The sequence below is a fragment of the Scophthalmus maximus genome, chromosome 18 (assembly GCF_022379125.1).
Source record: "Scophthalmus maximus strain ysfricsl-2021 chromosome 18, ASM2237912v1, whole genome shotgun sequence".
NCBI lineage: Eukaryota > Metazoa > Chordata > Actinopteri > Pleuronectiformes > Scophthalmidae > Scophthalmus > Scophthalmus maximus.
The window spans coordinates 11,914,785-11,938,973 of record NC_061532.1 but is presented as its reverse complement, the minus strand read 5'-3'; the positions used below and the strand labels follow the sequence as shown (position 1 = coordinate 11,938,973).

The window sequence follows — 24,189 nt, the reverse complement described above, 5'->3', positions numbered from 1 at the left end:
AAGCAGACAACATTTTAAAGGACATGTTTAACATTCTGAGAATAATACTCTGTACCTGAGAGCCACAGCTGGTTAGCTCAGTTTAGCTTAGAAACAAATTGAGCCGATTCGAAGGTTCACATGGTGAAAAGCGATTTTGCAAGAATTGGGCAGATGAGGACAGTCTTTAAGCATCAGAGTGGGACCAGAAAGATGAGGTAAATTGATAAACTGAGGGATCTTAGGGACACGCTCGGTGTATTTTACACAGGGATGTGTCATCTAAGGATAAATTAAAGGGCATACTGAGAGGGGATTATGATATAATAGACATTGTACACATGCAAACAGCAATGTCCTCCAGTCAAAACACACACACAAACGCACACAGCTGTCTCCAGTGTCATAAGTTTAAGGGACCTGATCACCTCCCCCTGGCCCTGGTTTTGTGTTTGTATCCAGCTTGTAATGAAACAGGAAAATTGATAAGAGGTGTCCTGCCCTTACCTGTCTTTTTATCTATTTTTTATCTTTGTGCCAGAGTATGATAAGAATGGCCCTGGTAGAAAGACACTGTCTTATTTTAATTTATGTGTTCTGATTACATTATTCTTCTGTGCCTACAAGGTTATTTCTGGTCCTTGGTAGCTGCTAGAATGAATACATTGAGCATTATGAAACAACTAGCAATACCTGCTGTGGTACTGTCTGCTGTTCAAAGAGGAACTCGTTCCCATTATAAAGCAAAGCCATTATACCGCTTTCTTATGATAATGTAACACATACATGTATCTGACACTGGACAACATAGAGGCTGCTGAAGTAAGAGAGGTGTCAAGTGTAAACAGTAGTCTTACATCGTATCGGGGGTTTTGGCATCATGGTGGAAATGTCCTGGGACCAGTAGAGTGGGACTGAACCTCGCACCTGGACGTATGAAGAGTAACTTCCTGCCGTGAAAGACATAACTGAGGCGTCATGGACAATCTGCTCTGTCTCGACCTCATTAGCCACATCCCCCTAGAAACAAAAGAAAAGCACAACGAAACCTTAAAAAAGGTTTCTAAAAAGAAACTCACATGAACCACAAGTCCATTTAGTAGCTTGTCTGGAGCTTTGGATCATATCACAGAATTGTAGATGTTTTTATTTCTTTTATTGCTTTAAGCACTTCAAAGGATTCTCTTCCATGCTGAATTGGCGATCTGAATCTCGATCATGGCCCTCTGCAAATAAAGACCATGTGATGTGACAGAAAGCTCCTCAACAGCTACTAAAATGTTATTTCCAAGGTCAAGAATGAATTGTGAACTTCAGGCTGTTCTTAACCTTTTGGTCATATCACATGATCTTCATTGACAGAAGATAAGATAAGATATACCTTTATTCATATTATTTGTTCCTAACCCTAGGACATGATCAAGATAGACATGGACAAAGATTTCTTCCAAGGGCTCAGGAAAAAAATGGAAATTCCAAAACTGAGGGAAAACTTGTCAAACGCTCTGTGCTGTTGAAGGTGATGTGATTGAAAGCTCCAGACCAGCTCCAGAATTAACCTTTTAGTGAGACTAGTTTTATAGCGCGAAACTGTGAAAAAAGAATTCAGCATAATATCTGTGTGGCAGTCCAAATAGACACATAAAATCTGTTTGTTTTTTTCCTGAAGTTCATCCCTCCTCCAGCCGCTCACCCACACAGACAACCATACAAGGGAGAGGCAGCAGATCAAAATTAACCCCCTGTGATCAACCTGAGTCATCTCAATCATCCCAGAGGCCCCTCAGCCCTTCTCCACTATCCGTTCTTCCCCGTTGCCTCGGCAACAGCTGTACCTCACAGTTGGCTCCTCTTTTGAGGAAGCGGGTCCCGGCAAATTTGCTGGATCGCCTGGCAATGAGGGTGATGTGAACCGGTCGGCCGTAGATCAGAAGCTCTGTAGTTGGTGGGTAAAGGAGGAATAAAAAAAAAACACTGGCGGCATTACATGATAACCTGCTGTACATAAATCCATGTACATCACTGGTTTAATATTCTATATATTATCACTGATCAACTGAAACATACAGTATGGTAGATGTAACACTACAAGCCGAAAAACAGTGGGTGTAAAGTATAACTCATTTACATATATTGCAACATAAATTATACCATTGATTTGTTGAAAAAAAATTTTTTTGAAACAATTAACCTACTATTCAATGTAATATCTAATATCAAGTCTATAACAGATTTTCTTTCCTATTTTGGTAGACTATGGAAAAGAAATAAACACAACATCATTGTGTTTAATATTTTATGTCCTAACCGGTGAATTTAACACGAAACATGAAGAGGTTATTTGTCACCCTAAGTGCACCACATACTATATACATTAATTTATCACTGAGGCTCAATGTCTCCGTTTTCTCCACCCACACCGTCTTATTACATCTTTCAAGAATGCACTTTTCTCGTCGCCCTCAGTGTCTCTTCGTCGGCTATACATTTCTGTATTTACCCTATTCGCCCAGTCTTCCATTATTGCACCCATTGGCATTCTCACTCTCTCAGAAAAACAGCACTGAAGGCCAAACAGTTTCCAAGAGCACTGACAGTAAAAAGCACTCCAACTTGTCAATCTATCTGCTGCATTTTACAGCACAACACACAGGCGGGTAACCTATTAGTATAGGTAACCTAAGGCAGACTTTTACCGTAATAAATCAGACTGTTTATTCAGCTCCAGACTAGCCCAAAGCCCATCTGCAGCAGTAACCCATGCATCAATACAACAAAAGCTCTGTAAAACAAATCCTGAGGAAATTATTAATGTAGAGCCTAATACAAATCCCTGGTACACTATCTGTGTCTGGTGAAGACTTAAAAGCAAATGCACGTAAATGAAAGACAAAAATATTAGCATGAGCACAAAATGATGTGTCCTTGCATTTACAAAACAGAGTCTCGTCTTCCATCCAAAAAGAAAAGCCATCTCAAACTCTCATCTGATTAAATATGCACAGTGTTTGATACTGCTTTTCCCCCCACAGACAACAGATGGAGAGATTATTGTGTTTACATACTTAATGACCGTTGCTTAATTGGCATCATACTTGTTTTGTTAGAGCCCTAAGAGGAAACAAGAAATGATCCTGCAGTTTTGTGGTGAATCACACACTCTCGCTCACAGTTTGCTCCACGTGCTCTGCTGCAGGCTGAGCACAGTTCAACAGGTGGTCTTCTGCTGGTGTAGCCTATGTATTTTATATAATCATAGCATTGCAATCTAATGAAAAGATATATACATTTTTTACATGGATACAGTTTCTTTTAAAACCCCAAACCACAAATTGATAATGCCAGTTTTTTTTTTTTTAAAAAGCACACATATACACAGCTGTAAGTCACAGTGCTGAAAGGATACTGGACTGGCCACAAAAGCCATGGATTATATACATGAGCCAGTCGTGATGCACTATGTCCTTGACTCGCTCCAGCAGCTTCCCGTTCCACACGTATTTGTAGTACGGCTCGTTGTGGAGGCCGTAAACAACTGCGGCGGAAGAGTAGGAAGTAAACACCTCTGGATTATTTTCACTGAACTGGAATCAGATTCAGATAAGATAAAATGACACGACGAAGGCCGTGAAATGAAAACATATTTAGAAACATTAGTAAACTGCTTAAAATAGGATTCATCATATACATGCGCTGAAATAAACATCATAAAATCACAGAACACATGAGCCAAGTCAAGTTTTTTATCAATGGATTTTGGTAACTTCAGCAAGATTAAGGCAAACCTACCAAAAACTGAAGCTAAATTTACTTACCAAGTTTTCTCTAGTTACTAGCCTCAAATTGTAATATTAATAATAGTCAGACAGCTACAAAAGCATGATTTCGTTCCTGTAATCTATAACTTTGAATATCTAGAAGAAAAAATATATTTAGAAGAAAATTATATGGATGGGACGGGAATTTAGGTATAATGTGGATTGTAGGGCAATAATATTTGGGCGGTACAATAGTCACCCTAAAAATGTATAAAAGCTGAGGATGGCTGATGAACCATCTGTACCACATGGCTGCTTTTGGTGGTGATTCCAATGATGGAGCAACATTTAACTCTGAGAGGAGAGACGCATTTTCATAATTTTTGGTAGATGACACTGACTGGCATTTTGCATGCCAGTGCCTGGGTTGTATTTGTGATGGATCCACCAAGGAAAATAAAGACTTCTCCAATTTGGAAACACCTTAATCTTATTTCATCCAATAAGCATCATTACAGCTTAATGAGCCACTGAAATATTAGGAGAGAAATTAATTTACTGATGCCTTTTCAAGCCGACAGTTGGGTTTCTAGCCTCATCCGTGCCTTGTGTAGGATTGTTCTCATAGGCAGAGGAAATCCGTTTTAAAAAAAAGGAAATGATCTTGTTTTAAAACAGTTGAGAAACTGTTATATCTTCATAAAAATAGTTTTCCATTGTACGTGTTCTTTGCCCACATATCATACTGACGACTCAATATTCACACTTCAGTTAACTGAACCTGACTGATAATACATTTTGCTGGAATGGTTCAGCGTTTCATGAAGCTTCATTTCACCATCACCAATTAAAACCTTTCAAAAAACTTTTAACCAAGGTCTTCTCCTGTCTATGGAATTAAATAAAGAAGGGCGCTCGGAGAGTGAATAACCCCCACCGAGGCTAAAACCCCATCTCGCCATGTTAAAGAGAGTGAAAAAATGTGGATAAAAACATGCCCTCCTTGGCAGAGGTAAATATAAAAACTATAGCTCAACGTCTGCTCACCTTGTGTAGGCAAACCCTCGTCTTCAAAGATGTCAAAGCTGTCCTGCATACTCTTTGTGTGTACCTCTTCCTCAGCGGAGGACGCAGCCGACAACCACTGTTCATAAGGCCTCTGCAGCAAAGTCAGGTTGTACTGCAGGGAGTGGCTCAGGTCATAGCTGTAGCTGCAGGGTACAACAGCAAAGTCATTTTAAACAAGTGCGGCCTGTAAGGTCCCATAAAGAATTTAATTCAGCCAAAGCACAGAAATAAAGTTTGCACTTTTGCAAGCTGTGTAAGAATACATACAGGTACATATACATGGTCAATGTGACACAAGCCAAATGAGACCTGAATCATGTTTTCCTTACTTGCTTATATGAGTGAACTACTCATAGTAAAGACATGCTATCACCTTTTTGCTTTTTTTTTTTAACCAACTAAGAGGCTGCTTGCTTAAAACAAAAACAAACTGATATAGAGGCCATGAAACATTTGCATTAATTCACTGAAACATTGAAAACATTCAATAACATCTTCAGGCAGTGTGCAAACAAAAGGTCAAAATAAACTAATGCCATTTTTAGATGTTACTGGGCTTATTTTCTGGACTCATCCAGCCTTGTGTCGAGTTCATGACATCTTGAGAAAATTAGATTTGATCCTGAAAAACATCTTGGGTTTTTATTCATCTCAATGCTCGTAAGCATTACAGTGCAAACAGTGAATAGACGTGCACAGAGACAATCATGAGTACAGATTTTGTTTATTGAATGCAACAAAGTCGAAGTCAAAAAGTTATTTGTTCCATGTCTCCTAACTTTCTACCAAACTTCACTTCTTTTTTTCTTTTTTCTTTTTTCCACAGAAAATGTGGACTAATCATTTGTTCTTACCTGAAGTAGAAGTTACTGGAGAGGTCCACATTCTGAAAGATCCGCACATATCTATAAAAGTAAAAATCTAAATCTTGTGAGCAAGAAAACGATTTGAATGATTCAATTTCATTAAATCTGCTACTTCATTGACTTTGAGTTAAGTGGTTTTATCACCATCATTGAACAAGAACATACTTTGTACAAAAATACCAAGGAGACAAGCAAGATGCCTTTCATTGTCAGCAGCACCAGTAATACAAAAATTAGTCAATAATGTAATCCATGCACTTACATTACACACGATCAAATAAGCAAACTTTACAATCTCAATGCCATTTTGCATAATCATTAATGTAGATGAGCTACAGTATATTTGATCATCTTGAATGCTGACAACGTGTTCATATCAATTCTATAAAGCAATTCCTAAGGTTTTGTGTTCATAAATAAATGATATTCCTTTTAAACTGACATATTTTTAATTTCCCCAGTTGGAAAGAACAAGACAGTACCTTGCTTCATCGGGGTGTGTGACCCTGACAGAATCATTTGGGATGTAGATCATGCTGGTGTCCTCAATTTTGTAGATGGAGTGGCCACCGATGTCGGCCATCTTTCTTCGCTTGGTGATCAACACAATGTAGTATCCCTCCAGGAAACGAACAAATCCTGTATAAAACAAAACAAAACAAAAAAAACAGTCAAGAATTTCAAATCTTTCAGATTTAACTTTTTCCACATTACCTTGGTAGGTAAAATGTTTTACTGCCTGAAAAAATCAGCTACAGCTTAGATAAAACAAACAAGTGAACTACTTTTTGAGGTGGATCATGAGATCACATGTTTGTGTGTCATACTATTCACTCCAATCCATTCAGTATTACATAATTCAAAATCTGACCCAGATAGTGCAACATAGTCAAAAATACTCTTTCAGCTTTTGATGAGCTACCTTGTCATCTGTGACATTCATTAGATAGATAGATGTGGATGATGTTTTTTTGGGGTCGGAATATGATAAGCAATATTTCCCTTATCACGGTCGGTAAGGGTGCCTCTCAGACATGTTCCATTTAATTATATTACTAGTAAGACTAATCTGTGAACAATGGAATTGTGTGAAGGATGCAATTTTGCAACCGAGAAAAACGTGCTTACTCAACTGAACCGTTTACAATCACAGATGCTCCAGCACCATTGTTCTGTGAGCTAATAAGTGAGGAAGATACGGTTCACATTGTTTTTGCATACAAATAATCAAATAACAAAATATTAAATATTGTATGTATGAATAAATAAAAAAAATATTCAGTCACTGGGAGTAGTACTCGATTTGGGGAAACAGATGCATTTCTAGCTCTGAATGGATCTTTCTAAAACTGGACTTATTAACCCAGGTCTGATCAGTCAAATACTTTTGCGATCGGAGACTCCAAATATTTATTATTATAAACTGGGATCATTGTTTATGAAAGATGTAGGTGTTTGCCGGGCAAGGAAAATCCAAAAATGCTGCATCCACATTACATTGCAGAATGGGTTGTATGGTGGGTTAAAAAGTGTGGATTCCCAATATAGCACTATAATCATTATAATTGGGTTTAATAATCTAGAACTACAAACGCTGACATATGTAGGGCATCTGTGTTTGTTTGGTTTTCAGGCTCTCGCATAACATTAAGAGCCAAGTTGGTTTTAATGTCGCATCCATGTTAATAAACGCCCATTTAAAAGCTGGAAATTGTATTCATGTCCGATATCTATCTATCTATCTATCTATACTTCCACAGTCCTCTTGTGGCTTTGCTGACTCACAACACCTATGTCAGTTCGTTGTGATTCTTGGTGCCATGAGATGGGTCAGACTGACAAAAACTGGCAGATGGATGTGAATAAAAATAAACATGTACTTACAATAACGGTATTCATTACATACTGAAATAAGAAAGGTTCCTGGCAAAGGGGGCTCTCCGGATACACTTTACTCAATATGACTGCATCTCTCTTTTACCCCCTATGACAAAATTACTTTGTGATCAAAGATTGCATAAGGGCACAGTGGAAAAAACAACATCTCATTTATTTAGGCAGATGTCAAAGTCAGGATCAGTCTGTGTCAGTGTGACCGACCCATCTACAGCCTCAACAATGATGCTGGATTTAATCTCAAAAGTATATTTTTACAACGCTTATTTAAATAGGAGCGGGATTGAATGTTATATTTGATGTGTTCCTCTTGGAGCCATGTCAATATTAGATTACAGTTGCTGTCATCTTCCTTGGCCAGAATTGGATATGTTTAAACACACAGTGACACGGGATGAAATGGAAAGTGAAAGGTACAGTGAGACCGTTGATGGATGACAATATCAGTCAGACAGTCCATCCACCAAAATATCTCAAAAACTACTGGATAGATTGCTGTGAAACTTTGTTTCTCTAGCATTATGGTTTTCAGTAAAATATCTCCACAACTATTGAATGGATTGCCGTGGTATTTCATACAGACATTCAGGTTCCCAAGAGGATAAATTCTAACAACTTTCACGATCTCTTAATTTTTCATCTGGCCCAATAATCAGGTTGAAGTTTTGATTTAGTATATAATAAGTACAGGGAGGAAGAAACTATACAGAGAAATGATCTAGGATTAATAATGACGGGTTCTGATGCATATCAGAAAGTGCATAACACAAAATGTAGGTCAGGACTTCAGGACTGAACATACAGGAGATAAGTGAAATTCACAGCTCTGTGACACCAGTTACTTTAGTTTCCTCACAGCAACTGGGGAGCAAACACAAGGATGTACAGTACACAGTTGGCTAAATGTGATCAGTTACACAGTTATTGTATGATGAAATCGTGTCTTTCATATAAGGAGCAGACAGAAAGTTTAAACCAAAAAGTGTTGAGATAATTTTTAAGTGTAATAGTGTAATTTAAGTATTCAAAAAACATCTTGCCATGTTATATTCTTTTCACACTCAATACAGAGAATTTACCAAAGGCTTTACAATGGCTCAGGAAGGAGAGTAGAGCGACTGCACTCACCCACAATCCCAAAGGCTGAAACAGCTCTGGACAGACCCGAGGAACCCTTTTGGACAATTTTGGTGCGGTTGCCCAAATCCAGGCGGCCCAGCAATTCATGGACTTCTTGCTGGCTGTACACATGCTACAACCAAATACACACACACACACACACTTCATGTTTGTGCAAAATTTCCAATTGGTACATTTCAGAAAATAAAATAAAAAAATAATAAAAAAAAAAAAATGTGCGGCTTATGGGCAGCTAATTTCCAACTAATAACCATATTCAAAGCCAGAGAGATTTACAATAATAAGTAAATGGCTAACAGGCCTTGTATAATCAATGGCTCCAAATTTTCTAAAAAGGGGTTTAGATTGATCCTCAGTGAAGCGATTAAGCCAAAAATTGATTAGCTGCTATCCACTTCCTTCCAGCAATGTTGTGATGAATAAACAGTAACTGTAATTGTTATAATCCGGTTCGAAGGGACAAATGCACAAACACCAAATACTAAACACACGTTATCTGCACAGGAACTTTCTGAATTCATATTATAGAATTAATTTCCTCTGCACTATGCTGCACTACGTAACAATGTCTTTGGGAGTGCATTTCTTGTTTATTTGTGGAATTACATGCTTTCCACTGTAAACTTCAGTGATGTTATTGAATTACTTTGGTTCTCCAACTCACTGTATAATCTTTAATCATCTCTGAAATATAAAGAGATTCTATAGGGCTTTTTTATTTCATTATGCCTGTGTCAGCTTCCCTCATACATGAACTGAGAGAGAGTGTAAGATGAGGCGGCTTCCTGCTTTAAACCTCCCCTTCTTCATCCTACTCTGGTTGGATGAACACCATTTACCGAGGTCAGCGCAATATCTGCAGGAATGGGAGCGTAGGGTGTAGGATAATTACTCATGGATGCTTCTTAACAACAAACACACCATAATCCCAATCACCAGAAACACGAACGAACAAATCAACTCCCAGCTCATAGATCCTGGAAATGAGCAGTGGTGAAGAAAAGGAGGCGCACTCAGCACTCATCAGCTAAGCTGTCATCCACGATACACTTGGGACAGGCTGAGTGATTTTACAATTTCCCCCCAGGCGTATTGTACTGTATTACGTAAGCATATACATTTGCACTGTACCAACTCTGGTGGAAAATCTGCTCTCACCTTATCGTCTATTATGACCAGATCCTTGGGTTCTGTGCGGTCAATCTTCAGAACTCTGTGTTTGGTCTGTGCCTGATTGCTCCCCACCAAAAAATACCTCTGAAAAGAAAAATGAGTTCATTAATGGACCGTAGGCTTTAATACGTTTAATGCAGATTATCACAAGGGACTTTGCAATGTATCCTTTGTAGCTGCCTCTGGTAAAAAGTGGAAGAGACACAAAAATAACGTTTTCAACAAAAGAAGCTTTCTCGTGGATGACGTTTAGTTCAGACTTAATCTCTAACTACCAATTTTGACAAAACAAAATAGAATTATATATTTAGAAAATACATATTTTCATATTCCAATAGACAGTGATTCCCAGTGTTAAACTTGTCACTTTTTTTTTTTGCTTTTTTTCTTAAAATGTGGAACATTTTCACTTCACAATAAGCGGCCCCAAGTACAAATGAATGTATCAGAAACCTATGAAATGTTACATAAAAGGAATTCAGGGCTGAAATGTATCATAAAAACTGCACACGAATTTGAGCGGAAGTGGAATTAGAGTAGTGACAGTCCAGATTACACATGAGCACAGCACATATGTGATCACAGGACATGTTCCTTGTTAGGATTTGTGTCTTCCTTGTATGTCCATTTCTTTCAAGTCATTATTTTTCTCATAGTTAGGTAGCACGATGGCTAAAGAGTGTTAAATTGGAACACCATGTATCAGTACAGTCCGCAACCATTGAAGCCATTTCGTCCTGTTCCACACAGTACTTTCCAGTATCCAGTGGAGCTCCCTTTGTCCACAATAGTTAGACAGAATGTTTATCCGATGTTCGGTAAAATGGGCTGACAGATGTTCAATAAGAATTTGTGATAACTCAACTGTGACAAATATATTTTCTGTCTCATTTTCTACATGTTTGTGAATAGATCTGACAGCAATGATATCCAACCTCATTTTAACACAGTAATTGAAAACTTTTATGTTTTCTAAAAAACATTGGCAAAACAAAATCTCAAAAGTGTACATGGAAGAGCGGCGCACAACAACTTGTTTCTCAAGTGCTACATTTATACCGAACGTGTACAAACCAAATATAATTTGGTCTGATAAAAAGTAATGATATTTGCTAGTCTGGAAAGCTGTGATGCAAACTCCTATAACTGACTTGAGGCAGGTTATGGAAAATCCATACAGATTAAAGTTTTTGTACTTGGAGCAGCAAATGATCACAACCACTCGTTTGCTGCCATCTAGTGGTTATAAAGAAATAGCGCAATCGTACAGGAGCGCTCCTTTAATTCTAACTTTTTTTTTACTATCCACAGGGAGATAGACAATTTGAATGCACAGACTGTCTGGGAGTTTTTTCCTGAATAAGTTTTAGTCCTGAAGAAACTAAGGTGTCTCCATCATTAAGACTGGGGCTGTGCTGGGCAGTACATCGCAGCCACAGTTTATAGTTCAAAGGTGCAAATATGGGGAACTGCAGTAATATTAAAGGGTTCTTCATTCAGTCTTCTTTTCTTTGGCTCGAAGAGGAGTGAGAAATAAACCTCATTACCTCCTCACAATCACTACATTGACCTATGTACTTACGATACAAGCATCAGAGCAACCAAAACGCAGTCTGGTGTGTGCATACAATGAGTTGCAAAGTAATTCGTTTAAAAATTGTATTGGTTACTTGCACCCCATGAGAGTGTAACCCATGCACACAGAGTGACCAGATGTTCAGAGAGTCGTATTGAGAAAGTGGATATAACAATGAAAACACCATGTCACACGTACAGCTCTGGTTTCATACAGAACCATCCTCTGGATCCCACTGATGACAGCCGCAGACGGAGGCATCTTCTTTTCTGTTTTCTCCGAACAGTCACAATCCATCAGAGACAAAAGGAGAGCTGCAGAGTGCATGTAAACAAAACGCCATTAAACCACATCGTAAAAACACCAAGCAGACAAGTTACACATAGCGTAGTAAACCCCAGGTTCTTAAAGCAACTGTGCGTTCAACTTTTTTTTGACCCTTTGCATTTCCTAGCTAACGTTACTCACCATTGATTTAGCTAGCTAGTCGCGTTAGCCACTAGTCGTCTCCAGTGATGATAACGTACATCCTCTCTGGCAGTCAAAACAACAATTTTTTAACGTTTCCTGAATACCCCCTTATAGTTAGAAAAGGTTTACGTATTAATACAAATATTTACGTATTAATACATATTTCTATTAAGCTGCCCATGTGATTATGGCTATCAGACAGGCGCATGCATCACAAATTTGTTTCTGTCAGGTGACCGTCATGTATTGCTAAAGCTATCTCCCGTCAGCTGCTACGGTGCCTCGCTGAGTCAAAAAAGCTCGAAGGGCGATACATAAATGAAAGCAGCAGTCAGTCAGACAGCCGTCCGTGACTGTATATTCACATACAGATGAAATTATAGATTTTTATTACTTTAAAATTATTTAAGACTACGCTTATTTGCACGACAAATGCCTGGGCATTCGGGCCTGTAGCCCGAATAATTCTCCTTTTTTTTGTCATTGTCACTAGAGAAGTCGGTAGTGTTGTAATTTTGTATCTTTCGTGAATGGAACGCAGGGAAGACCAATCAGAGAGGGTGTTACAGGATGACATGTGGAAATACTCGTGTCATATTGGCTGGCAGGTGTCTGTGTACAGTTCTTGGGGTTACTATGCCAACGCTAGCTAGCCTAGCACGCACAGTCAGGTAGTGAAAACACTGACACAGAGATATATTTAAAATAAAGGGAGAGCTTTTTTTACAGGAGAAAAAAAGCGACATTGGCGCTGAAGCAGTGGCACAGACACCCGCGTCAGGAAAACAAGGTGTGTAAATGTCTATTCCAAGTTATGTGAACACAATATGATGTGACTAAGGGTGAAACATGTATGTATGTGAGGCTTCTCCCCACTATCTATCTTCTGGAAGACAAGTTGTCAAAGATGGAGACATCAGTTAAAGTATGCATATATACATATGTATGAATGTATATAATTTTCATTTTGTTACTATTGGTAAGTTCAGACACAATTGGCAACATGTAAAGATAGAAGAAATGGGAACTTAATGTTGCTACTGTCGAAGTATTATTTATTTTATTGGAATTTTTTTGGTCCATGGTGCTCTCTTTATTATTTAGCACTGACCCGCACAACATTAAAATATTCAAAATAGAAAGTGACTTGTACTTTGAGTCATTTATTAACTTTATTGTTGGCGTTTCTCTTTACTATCGTTAACGTTAGCAGTCTACACAACATAGCATGTCACTAGCAGATACAGCAGAGCATAGCTATCTACGGCTCTGTGATTGGTCGAAAAGTCAGACTCGGCTAGCCTCCCTTCAACTTTGTAGAATTCTACCCAACAACAGCAATCAACTTAATTCTGATTGGTTCTTCTTTTTTTTTACCAAGGGAGACAACGCCTTTGATGGCTGGTTTGACCCCACACAGTAACGTCAACCATATATTTGATATGGCGAACAGTTATAGGCCGTTGCACATGTTACTGTTTGTAACTTTTAACTCTCCCCATGTACTTGTGTTGAATAGGCTCTAATGGACCAGTTTGTGGACAACCTAATAGAGGATGAGGTTGAGAGAGAGACGCTTCTTTCCAAACCCACCTGCTTCATCATAGTAGGAAAACCGGTAATCTCTCTCTCTCTATTTTACACAAACAACATCGGAAATGTATGTCATACACATATAAATACATACCCAGAGTGTCCAACGTGTAATTGTGTCTTTTGTTTTCTTTTTTAAAAATAAGCATATTATTCTGGAGAGTTTGTGATGAATGAAGTCACACCCAAACACTGGCTATGTATCTAATCCATATATACATTATAATTGTCATTTTGTGTTGCAGGGTGTTGGCAAATCCACCTTGGCCCAAAAAATTGCAGAGTCCTGGAGGTGTATCTTGATTGATGGTTAGTAATTTTATTCTTTTCTTTCTTTGTGCACGTTTTTTCTGACATTGCTCATCTGCTTTTGAAATGTTTCAGATACAGATCTGCTCAACACACACATAACAAATGAAACAAAGGAAGGTCTAGAGGTGAGTAATACATTTTGTATCATAGTAGAAAGTTAACCTTTTCTTTTGTGTGTTTGAAGACCTCTAAATTGCCTGGTCTTATAATTTTAGATCTTAAATATCTTATCTGAGGGGGAAAGTATCCCAGAAGACAAGATGCTGCAGCTGATTCTTGCCAGGCTTGACTCCCCAGATGTGGCGCACTATGGTAAATCATATGTTTGGAGTTTATTTAATCATTGATTGTAGCACAGTAAGCTTCTATTCAAGACACCCTCTGTTTGATGGCTCAATGTGTTGTGATGCAGGATATGTGCTGAGCTGCCTTCCATGCATCTCAGAGGAGTGTCTGAAGATTAATGAGCAGATTGAACTGATCAAAAACCTCAAGCTAACACCAGATTTCATCATTAATATCAAGGTCAATACCATATCCTCTGTATTGTCTGAGTTTGCATCTTCTTAAAGTCATTGGATTAATATGTTTAAACTTAACACTCATCTTTCACCAGTGTGCAGACAAGGACCTGGCCCAGAGGCTGTCAAATCTGAAGCAGTGTTCAGAGACAGGGCAGCTATACACCAAAAACCAGTGGGGGCATGAGGACATCAAGAAGAAGGAGGACAATGATGAGGAAGTGGAGGATGAAGGGGAGCAAACACCCCAGGCCATTGTAATTAACCCTGCCCATCTTGTTGGACTAACTTGCTCTTGATCGTATATCACTGATAAGTTTATTAATATTTTCTGTACTACCATATTTTCTTTGTATTTAGAAAGAGTACAATTGTTTAGTTTCAATATTTCTGCGCTAATCACAACCTTACATTTTAAACCATAAACAAGAAAGCTGTCAGGCAACAATTTCCTATCATACTAATATGTTGTTGTTTTTTTACATGCAGCCTGCTGAAGAGGAACTGGAAAAGGATGTTATTGACCAGCTGGTGTGGCCAACAGAGAATTTGGCCAGAAATGCTTTCATTAGAATCAACATGTACAAGGATACAGTGCTGAGACCACTGGAGGTGAGCTATGAAGGCCTCACACATTAGTCAGACGTTAAATAAACTTAACAGAACGCTATCCTCATATGACACAGCTATTACTTGAGCTAATTGTTTGAAATGAAGTCATGAATATTCATTTCTAGCACAACATATAGAAGTTTGTTTTTGGACTCTAAATTCAGATAGCACTCATGATGCCTTCAGGGTCATTGTTCTTACATGCCAGAGTGCTGAGCCAGATTTCATCTTTCATCCTTTTTTAAGCTTTGGCAACTTTGGATCTGTACTGTCACAGATAGTATCTCAAAATGTTGGAAGTCAGCATTATTGTTCAAACGCCAATCCAGAATAGTGAGATGTGTTATTCTACAATGTTTGCTATAGAACAAGTTTACTATCCAATGAAGAGATGTATGTATTTTTATGTTTTGTCATTATCTGAATTCTGACACATATATTACTGCTGATGCACAGATGGAGCATTACATGAACACAGCCTAGTAGACACAAACCCAGTTACCTGATTTTTTTTCAGGACTACATGGAAGCCCACAACCCCATGTACCTATTGGAGCTGGATGGAAACAACACACCTGAGGAGCTACACTCTGTAAAGACTCAATCTTTGCTATATTATTTGCTGTTGAATTGATCTGGTCAATATAGGAAGTTTTTCATTTGCAACCAGGACTAGTCTGGTGCTGCCTCAAATGTGAGACAGCAGGGCAGTTTGTGTGAAATGTGTTTGAGCGTAGATGTGCATGTTACAACTACCTGCTGTATGTATTCTTTGGGCTGACGTTTGTTTGTTCATTCTTTTGTCTGTAGTCTGTAATGTCCCGTCTTGGATCCATGGCTATAAAGCGTGTCTCCATTCCCATCCTCCTATACCAGGCCGATGATGATGAATTGCCAGAAGATGTTGACACGGTCTGACATTAGTGACCATATATTTGTTGATGCTTGGGTGATACTAAGATTTGTTGGGGTATTCAGGGATTTTGATGTAGTTCTTCCCCTAAAATTCACCTCTAATTCAGCTATAAGTAGTGTTAACCGAAATTAATCTCTTTTTCAGGAGGACCTACTGAGAATTATGTCCTCCGCCAAGGTGGTGGCCCCTGGCTTCAGGTGGAGAAGGAGCCGCTGGGGCCGAACCTGTCCCGTTGCACTTAAGGAAGGTCAGGTCATTCCTGGCAAGTCTAAATTATCTGTCGGGTGAGTGATCTTTTGAAGTCTATGGCCAGGCGAAGAATCTATAATTTTGAGACTGTACAAAACTGACAGCCAACTCTCATATCAACCCCTGCACAGCTTCCAGGACAAGCTGTACATCCTCTCATCTCAGGAGGCCTACCAGAAGTTTGTCACAAACCCCAGACGGTACTTACTTCCTCCAATGCCCAGGCTCCCTTGCAGAGTTTCAATCATTGGGCCCCCTCGAGCAGGGAAGAGCACCCTATGTAAGCTTTTAGCACAACATTGCGATGCATTGGTGCTTGACATGGAGGAACTGGTGGCCAAGGGTAAACAGGAGAAGCTTGACACAATCAAAGAGGAGACTACACAGGACACTATACAGAAAACCAAGGAGAAGATGGAGCAGGATTTAGGCAAGTTGAGCTTTGTATATGATTGTTATATTCACCTGTATAGTCATATTGTATGTTCTTGTGCAATACTGTGAGTATGTTTATTTGATCAGTTGAAACTGTGGTGGAAAGATGTTTAAATCCCTCTCTCTGACACTATCATAGTTGTTTTATGGGTCAGATTGCGTCTCACTGAAGCTTAGTGTGAGAGATTCTTTAACAGAATTTAAAAGTTCTCTGTTGTTCTCAGTAACAAAGGATCCTTCAGAGAAACAACTGAGCATGTCTCACTTTGGCTTGTATGCAGAGGCACTGGAGAACCATATGAGAGAGGTATGTCAAAGATCTAAAACATGGCAGCTGCCTTTGCACAAGATTTTTGGTCCTATTAATGTTTGTTTACACATTAACACACTCTGTAACTTTATTTGAGACTGCCATTTTAATTTTCTCATTTATTGAATTCATTTACATTAATTTGATGCTAATGGGGTTGATGTTACAGATTGAAGAGGGAGACACAGATACAGAGGTCAGGACAGGTTGGGTGCTTGACAACTTTCCCAAGACCCTTTCCCAGATGGAATCCTTACAACAGGGCGAAATCCTGCCTGACATCATCTTTTGTCTCAAAGACAGTGGGGGAAATCATGGTAGGAGACACAGAAACAAAGCACGGCAAACAAGTTGTTTTTTTATGTCAATTTATAATATTGCACTTGAAGACTGTTTTGAAGGGAATGTATGAGATGTACAAGGAGAGCGTGGAGTGTCATAAATTGCTGTTGTTTTACCAAAATTGGACCCACTTCTCTGTATTTACAAATGTCTATTCTCTCCTCTCTCTGCTGCTCAAACTGTGATACTACCTGATCATTGGGACTTGGGTTATCCAGATGCTCCAGAGATGAATGACCATAAACTGCAACAACAACAGTTTCTGTCTGAATGGGAGCAAATGCAGCCTGCTCTGACTGTTGCCTACTCAGTACTGGAGATAGATGGCAAAAGCCCTGAGGACCTGCTTCAAGAGATGGTCCTTCAGATGGAGAGTGGGTGTAACTATTCTCACAGTATCAATCACAGAATTGTTGTTGCACCACAAACCTCATGTCTTTCAGTTAATTATTTTTATTTATTTATTCCACACTAACAATTTTTGATTTGTTAGTATTCACTCTTTACTGTCTGTTTCTTCTATCTTTAGCCATCTAACCCATACATAAAATTAGATATGCCAAAGGAAATTATTATTAAAACATTTATAATAGAATACAGTATCAAAGATGTCCTACACAATAGGAAAAACATTACCCACATTCCCTGATTCACTCTTCTTCAGAGCCCTTCATGTATGTGCCCTGGGAGCTGTCAGCAGTGGACCTGGATGAGGAGGAAGAGGACAACGAGGCCTTAGCAGAGCTGCAGAGAGCTGAGGAGGGCGGCGGTGATGATGATGCCATAGAGGAGGAGGATGAAGAAAGTAAAGTGAGGAGTCTTTTCACTTTAAACCCACAATCACTGAATTCTTCTTTTTTTTAAGCTACAGGTTTATAAACTTGAAGATACAGGGCTGTTTTAAAGATTTGTTGGCAAATTTTCACTAATATTAAACTCTCATCCCTCTCATTGAAATCAGGGGGGCACCACATCCAAGAGATTATTGGGTGATGCTCATCACTTTTGCCCCGTGGCCTTAAAAAACAATAATGTGCTGTGGCCCTGCACGGACGAAATTGCAGCTAAGTACCGAGAGAAGATCTTCTACTTCTCCAGCACAGAAGCAAGAGATGCCTTCCTTGAAGACCCTACACAATTTGTTGCAAGGACTGAGCCTCTCAAGGTACAAGCTGACAAGACCAAAAAAAAAGGGTAAAATAATCGAAGATTTCTCACATATTTCTATCTTCTATCCCAGCCTCCTGCCTTGCGTGTCTTTTTACTTGGCACTCGTGCGTCAGGAAAGACTTCTCATGGTGAGTGGCTTGCCCAGCAGCTTGGCCTCTTCTATATTCAGTTCAGGGAGCAGCTCCAAATGCTCATCATGGCCAAAACACAGGCGCGGGTGCCTTATGCTGATGAGGAAGAGTCCTCAGAGGAGTCTCCTGAGTACCTGGACACCCTGATAAAGGAAGCCAGGGGGAATGACGTAGAGGCGGAGGAGGATACCTCTGCCAACATGAATGACACAGAGGTCCGCATCAATAAACCCTCTCTGTAGCAAGATTTCCACTATTATTTTGCCTCAAAACAGGTTCTGGTTAGACGCAATATTTGGTGAATTATTGTGCATTTTCGTTTTTTGTGTTTTCTAGCAGGAAATGGAACTGACTGATGAGGAAATGGCCATTAAAGCCTACCTTGCTGAGGGAGATCCACTTACTCCAGAGATCCTGGACATGGTTATCGCGCCATACTGGAAAGAAGAACCATACATGTACTTGCACACATACAAACACACACACACACACACACACACACACACACATCCTGCCCCACCATTAATCCTCTTAAATGTATTGGCCTTCATTAATTATATATGCATTTTGTGTGTTTATATGCATCGCTTTAGAGTAGTTATAAAATGTATTCTTTCCTTTTCTGCACAGCTGACAGTACAAGGTATTTTCTGACCTTAACATTACATCTTGTCTTGTAGGTCCACGGGTTTTATCTTGGAGGGCTTCCCAATTAATCCTGATGAGGTACAGTACATGTTGCAGCAACAGCTTTTCCCTGACACTGTAATAATCATGTCAGTGGATGTCACAGAAGTTCAGAAACGTCTGTTGCCGACATACCTGGAGAAGTGGCGTGAGCGTCGCAACCACCGTAAAGCACAGCAGAAACTACTTCATGATCTGCGTAAGAAAAATCGGGTGAGCAAGTTGCTAAATAATTATAGCATTTTCCAACTTTATTATGAAGCATTAGTTGTGCTGTCTTCCCAGAAATCTAGTGTACACTGTGAAAATATCGGACACAATTACCTCAATGTCTTTGGGACAGGAGGAGAAAATTGTCAAGAGAAGAGCTGAACTCATGGAAGAGAACGGTCCTGATGTAAGAGATAAGATAAGATATTCCTTTTTTCATCCCACAAAGGGGAAATTTGAAACTCATTTCACAAGCCACACAAACCATCTCATTATAACCACGGTTATCTCCTGTCCATCACTGGTGAACTGTTTTCCTCTCCTCCTTATCACATAACCCGGTTGTTCAAGTATCGTGAGGATGAAGAAGACGGAGAAGACGCAGACAACATAGAGGCAGAGATAGAAGCCATGCTGGAGGAGGAGTTTCCTTTAGAAGAGGATGATGTACACGCAGAAAATGAGGAGACTGAGGATGCAGCCATTGAGAGGCTGGAAATGGAGATACAGGAGCGTTTTGTGACAGATGAAAACAATATTGTTACTGTAACGGTAAAAAGACATGCACATACACACACACTGACACATACACACACACACATACACACACAAAAGCCCTTTACTACCCAAACATTGATTTGTTTGCCACTCTTACCATTTCTGCTGTTATTTAAAGTTTATAATGAGCTCTACTCTGTAGATAGTTGAACTTTACTTACCCTTATATATTTTCCTTTGTTTTTTCTATAACCAGGAGCTGCTGGGTGAGCAAAACATACCCAGTGTCTCTATCAGTGCATCTCCCAAGCCCCGAATCGTCCGGAATCGGCTCCTCCAGAAATTCCAGCCTCTGCTGACTAACAGGGAGTCACTTTTGCAAAAATGTCAACCCATCTCAAACAGACTGGCACTGAAGCTGCTGGTCTTCTCGTACAAGCTCCACAGTGCCTTTGGCTGCTGGGATCCCATCAAGGTAGAAATAAGTCAGAGACAGCCATATCATCTGTGACATGCAGCCTTTGATTTGTCATTGATAGAAGTTCTAGGAGTTGTCTAACATATTGTTGATCCACTCACATCCCTCTTCTCCAGCTATACAACGAAAGAGAATTAATCCAGCCTCTGCAGTGGCCTCTCAATGCCACACATACCCTGATCTTCAATCAGTATATCTACTTCTTTGCATCTAAGGAGAACCTAAACACATTTATGCTCAACCCTTTGAAGTACCTCAGGCAGCCCAAGCCCTCCCCATCCCTCCCTGTTAAAATAGCTGTCCTCGGACCACCCAAATCAGGAAAAACCACTGGTAAGACTGACAAAATTCTCCACTCAAAGTGCCCGCTTTCTAATATGTCTAGCTCTAATTTTCTTTATTTTTGGTCTTCAAGTGGCACAGATGTTTGCTCAAAAATATGGCTTGGCGCGGCTGTCCATTGGCAGTGTTATGCGTTTGGTGCTTGACACTCAGGAGCACACTGATCTGGCTGTCCAGATGAAAAAGCATCTCTGCCAGGGCCTCGTTGTGCCTGATGAACTGGCCATTCAGTGTCTGGAGGTGGCGCTCATGACAGCAGTGTGCAGCACTCAAGGGTAAGATGGTGACAGGGGGTTCAATTTATGTGTTTATTAAAACTCAAGGACTGAAAGCAGTCTAAATTCTTAGTTATTACTATAATTAAACCTGCACAGGTTTGCGGATGTTTTTGAAGACAATATTTACTTATTTTTGCCCTCCAGGTATGTGTTGGACGGCTTTCCAATGACACTTAAGCAGGCAGAGCTTATGGGTTCTCGGAGCATCATCCCCATGATAGTTACTGAGCTTGAGCTGGACACAGTGGAGGTGCTGAAGAGAGGTCATTTGGACAAGATGAAGCCCAACAAGTGAGAAAAACTTAAACACAACAATAGAAATCAACACAGTGTATTGTCTTTGTGGCTTTTTAAAAAATCACAAGCCTTCAAAGATAATATTAAAAACTGTATCCTATTCCCCCTCTTCCCTCTCATTATAGGCCTCACCTGGTGCACGACAACACTGAGATCCGTAACTCCCATTACAGGCAGGAGGTGGAGCAGGTGAGGAAACACTTCCAGCAACAATATCAGAACTGGATTCTCCTTGATGGCTTAAAGAGCAAATGGTGGATCTGGAATAGCATAATAAAGGAAGTCAGTATCAGCATGACATTTATCCACAACTACCTGGAGAGGACATGCAGGGGTAAGTACTCGCAGCTTAACCAGGCATGAGCCCTACATTGCTTTTTACACCTGAAATAAAAATAACTTTTAAAACACTGTATGCCTCGGAAATTCTAAGTCAAGTGGATGCGTGAAGGTGCTGACCAACTAAATAACATAAACACGCAAAAAACTAAAAAGGGAAAAGAGAGAAATTAATTTAAAGTGAATAAATGATAAATCTAAATCTAGATCACACTTAAGATGACATATTAAATCATCCCCCACATGCATTTTAATTTTGCAGGCCAAGCCGCCTGCATCAACAGACTTTGCATCACACCAAAAGAGCTGCAATTCCGACTTGGAGAGTTTGGCCAGTACTGCCCTGTCTGTCTGGCTCTACGTCGTCACCTGGTGGACAGTTCTGAAGTTGCAGCGTTGACTCATGCACCTGAGTACAGAGGAAAATATTACAAGATGTGTGGTCAAGAACATTCAGAGGTCAGTGTCATGGAGCTCTGGGAAACTTGCACACAGATATCAAATGTTCAAAGTTTGAAAGTTCCTATATCTTAAATAATTTGTGTGATTTCAGTTAAAGGTTAAAATGCTTATTTAACTGTGACTGAAAGAAAATATAACACTTTGTATGCTGTATTGTTTTCTCTACCACAGATGTTCATGTCCACTCCAGATCAATTTGTGACCCCTGGCTGCCCACAAACTCTCCCACAGCCCCATTTGCTGCCGAGAAAGCTAACACCAATTCAGGTGAAGAACAAGTTCCCACAGCAAGTTGAGATGCAGGGCTTTTGTCCCGTCACTTACCTGGATGGAAAGCAAAGGTAAAGTAAGCACACTTGGAAAGTTCAAATCTTTCTCTCTTACTTGAAAATATACTGTCTTTCTAAATGCAAATAAAATGTGCATACCGCTGGATTATTTTTTTAAAGGATAGTTTTAAAAGAAACATACTCAAACTCAAACTACTCTTTACCAGTTGTTTTAAATCAATCAGCATGTGTTTGGAAACACATATGACATACATATTGATATCAGAGGTTTTAATTTGAGAGTATAAACAATTATGTCATTTTACCTTAGCAAATGTGTAAATGGTCCTGAGCCCTTTTTACTGGCCGGAAGATTCTATACGAAGTTCATTTTGAAAGCACATAATGTAACCTAATGTTAACAACAATAATGACTGAATACAAGCACACAATGTCTGCAACCTACAGAAATTCACTCGACGTGTCAAAACAAACACAACCAAGTATCACAAGAGGACTTAATTAGTGTCAAATCTCTTCTTCCTGCCCTCGTCTCTACCATTTTTGATAATTTCTATTCATGGAAAGCTTGTTCATTCTTAGGTATGAAGCCCTGGTTCGAGGAAAGATGGAATATGCTGTCGAATACAAAGAACGGATCTACATTTGTAAGACAGAGAAGGAACGGGACATGTTTTTGAGGTGTGGCACTCTCTTTGCATATTTTCTTCTTACAAGGATGTTCAGCTGTACAAATATGTGCATAAGACTTGAGATGAATCTTCCCTCTACTGCCTCTATTAACTAAAACTTTGTTCACATATTATCAATCAAGGACTCCTGAAACCTACTGGGACCAAACTCTACCCAGAAAAGTTCCTCCTCTTTGCGTTCCTGTACCCCTCACCTCCCTTCCAACGTTGGGTTACCTGGAACAGGTCAAAAACTCTCCACACCTAGAAGAAAATACCATACGTGTCCCATCTACACAGATTTTGTCGACATTTTATAAAGATGAATTTCTGAGGTGCTTCTCTGAGATATCTGCTCTGTGTTGAGTGAAGTCTGTATTTTCTAGGGTATGTCAGTAGCAGTCATCAAGGCCATGACAGCTGTTGGGTGTCTTAAACCTAAGTATCCCTTCCTCAGCGTGAAAAGATCAGCTGTCTTCTATGTGGCCTTCTATCTGAAAGGTAAACACGATTCAAGGTTGACTCATTGGAAGGAGAGTAAGGAAGTTGAATATGAGACATGTTTTTTTTATTTTGTTTCACTTGCTATAGTAACTTTTGAAATTCCAGACATCTAAGTTGTGACAGTATTATTTTTTTCTAAAGTAAAGCTCACATTTCTACAGCTTTCAACCACGACAGCACAGAACAGAGTCGCCGGATGTACAAGAAGAAGTTGGCCTTGTTTGAAGAGAACTGTGCCCTCATTCCCTACTTGAGCTCAACAGTGAAAGGGAACTACAGGCCTCCGGGTGAACGTCCCATTGACTTTGAGTTCAAACTGAACAGGTTCCTGGCTTTGGGAGACATGCAGGGATCCAGCTGTTTGCTGTAGCTGTGCCTGTTATGCACTTTTGACAGTCACTATTAATATGGTGTGATGACCTGTGAGACAAAAAAAAAGTGATTTGAAGTATATTTTTAAAGTAACCTGTTTTGGGTGTTTGTAATAAAGCCTCCTTCATCACCATGGCTGGAAAAAATATTTTGTTTGTAATGTTACTTGAACCTTGTTTCATTCACTGATAATACTGCCCTTTCCTTTCCGTGCCTTGCATTTGACACTAATATGAAATAAAC

General features: G+C 39.5%; 2 protein-coding genes across 4 annotated transcripts in view; one reads left to right on the top strand and one right to left on the bottom strand.

Annotated features, from left to right (window-relative positions):
• Window positions 1-12,201, bottom strand: part of fig4a (FIG4 phosphoinositide 5-phosphatase a) — a 37,776-nt gene extending 25,575 nt beyond the window's left edge. Inside the window, exons 1-10 of the mRNA XM_035616723.2 lie at window positions 11,925-12,201; window positions 11,655-11,770; window positions 9,866-9,964; window positions 8,696-8,819; window positions 6,154-6,310; window positions 5,660-5,710; window positions 4,785-4,948; window positions 3,386-3,514; window positions 1,815-1,915; window positions 837-999 (exon numbers count right to left, since the gene is read on the bottom strand). Coding sequence (XP_035472616.1) covers window positions 837-999; window positions 1,815-1,915; window positions 3,386-3,514; window positions 4,785-4,948; window positions 5,660-5,710; window positions 6,154-6,310; window positions 8,696-8,819; window positions 9,866-9,964; window positions 11,655-11,753 — 1,087 coding nt within the window. The 5' untranslated portion in view covers window positions 11,754-11,770; window positions 11,925-12,201. The remainder of the gene's footprint in view (window positions 1-836; window positions 1,000-1,814; window positions 1,916-3,385; window positions 3,515-4,784; window positions 4,949-5,659; window positions 5,711-6,153; window positions 6,311-8,695; window positions 8,820-9,865; window positions 9,965-11,654; window positions 11,771-11,924) is intronic.
• Window positions 12,202-12,492: 291 nt separating this feature from the next.
• On the top strand, window positions 12,493-24,076 carry ak9 (adenylate kinase 9). Of its 3 annotated transcripts, none has more exons than XM_047328418.1 (33): window positions 12,493-12,717; window positions 13,447-13,545; window positions 13,766-13,829; window positions 13,905-13,957; window positions 14,048-14,144; window positions 14,245-14,357; window positions 14,449-14,610; window positions 14,843-14,965; window positions 15,483-15,557; window positions 15,776-15,877; window positions 16,026-16,165; window positions 16,262-16,560; window positions 16,790-16,872; window positions 17,045-17,192; window positions 17,436-17,591; window positions 17,882-18,027; window positions 18,179-18,382; window positions 18,458-18,733; window positions 18,858-18,976; window positions 19,199-19,418; window positions 19,549-19,602; window positions 19,767-19,967; window positions 20,170-20,388; window positions 20,508-20,724; window positions 20,807-21,008; window positions 21,156-21,302; window positions 21,434-21,642; window positions 21,910-22,106; window positions 22,281-22,450; window positions 22,982-23,080; window positions 23,214-23,316; window positions 23,457-23,571; window positions 23,736-24,076. In XM_047328418.1, exons 2-33 carry the CDS (start codon window positions 13,453-13,455, stop codon window positions 23,942-23,944), a joined length of 4,815 nt encoding a protein of 1,604 aa, XP_047184374.1. In that variant the 5' UTR covers window positions 12,493-12,717; window positions 13,447-13,452; the 3' UTR covers window positions 23,945-24,076. The 3 variants fall into 3 exon arrangements, with proteins under 3 accessions (XP_047184374.1, XP_035472613.2, XP_047184375.1); XM_035616720.2 differs by having other exon boundaries at window positions 18,855-18,976; XM_047328419.1 differs by lacking the exons at window positions 12,493-12,717; window positions 13,447-13,545 and having other exon boundaries at window positions 13,789-13,812; window positions 18,855-18,976.
• Window positions 24,077-24,189: the final 113 nt, after the last annotated feature.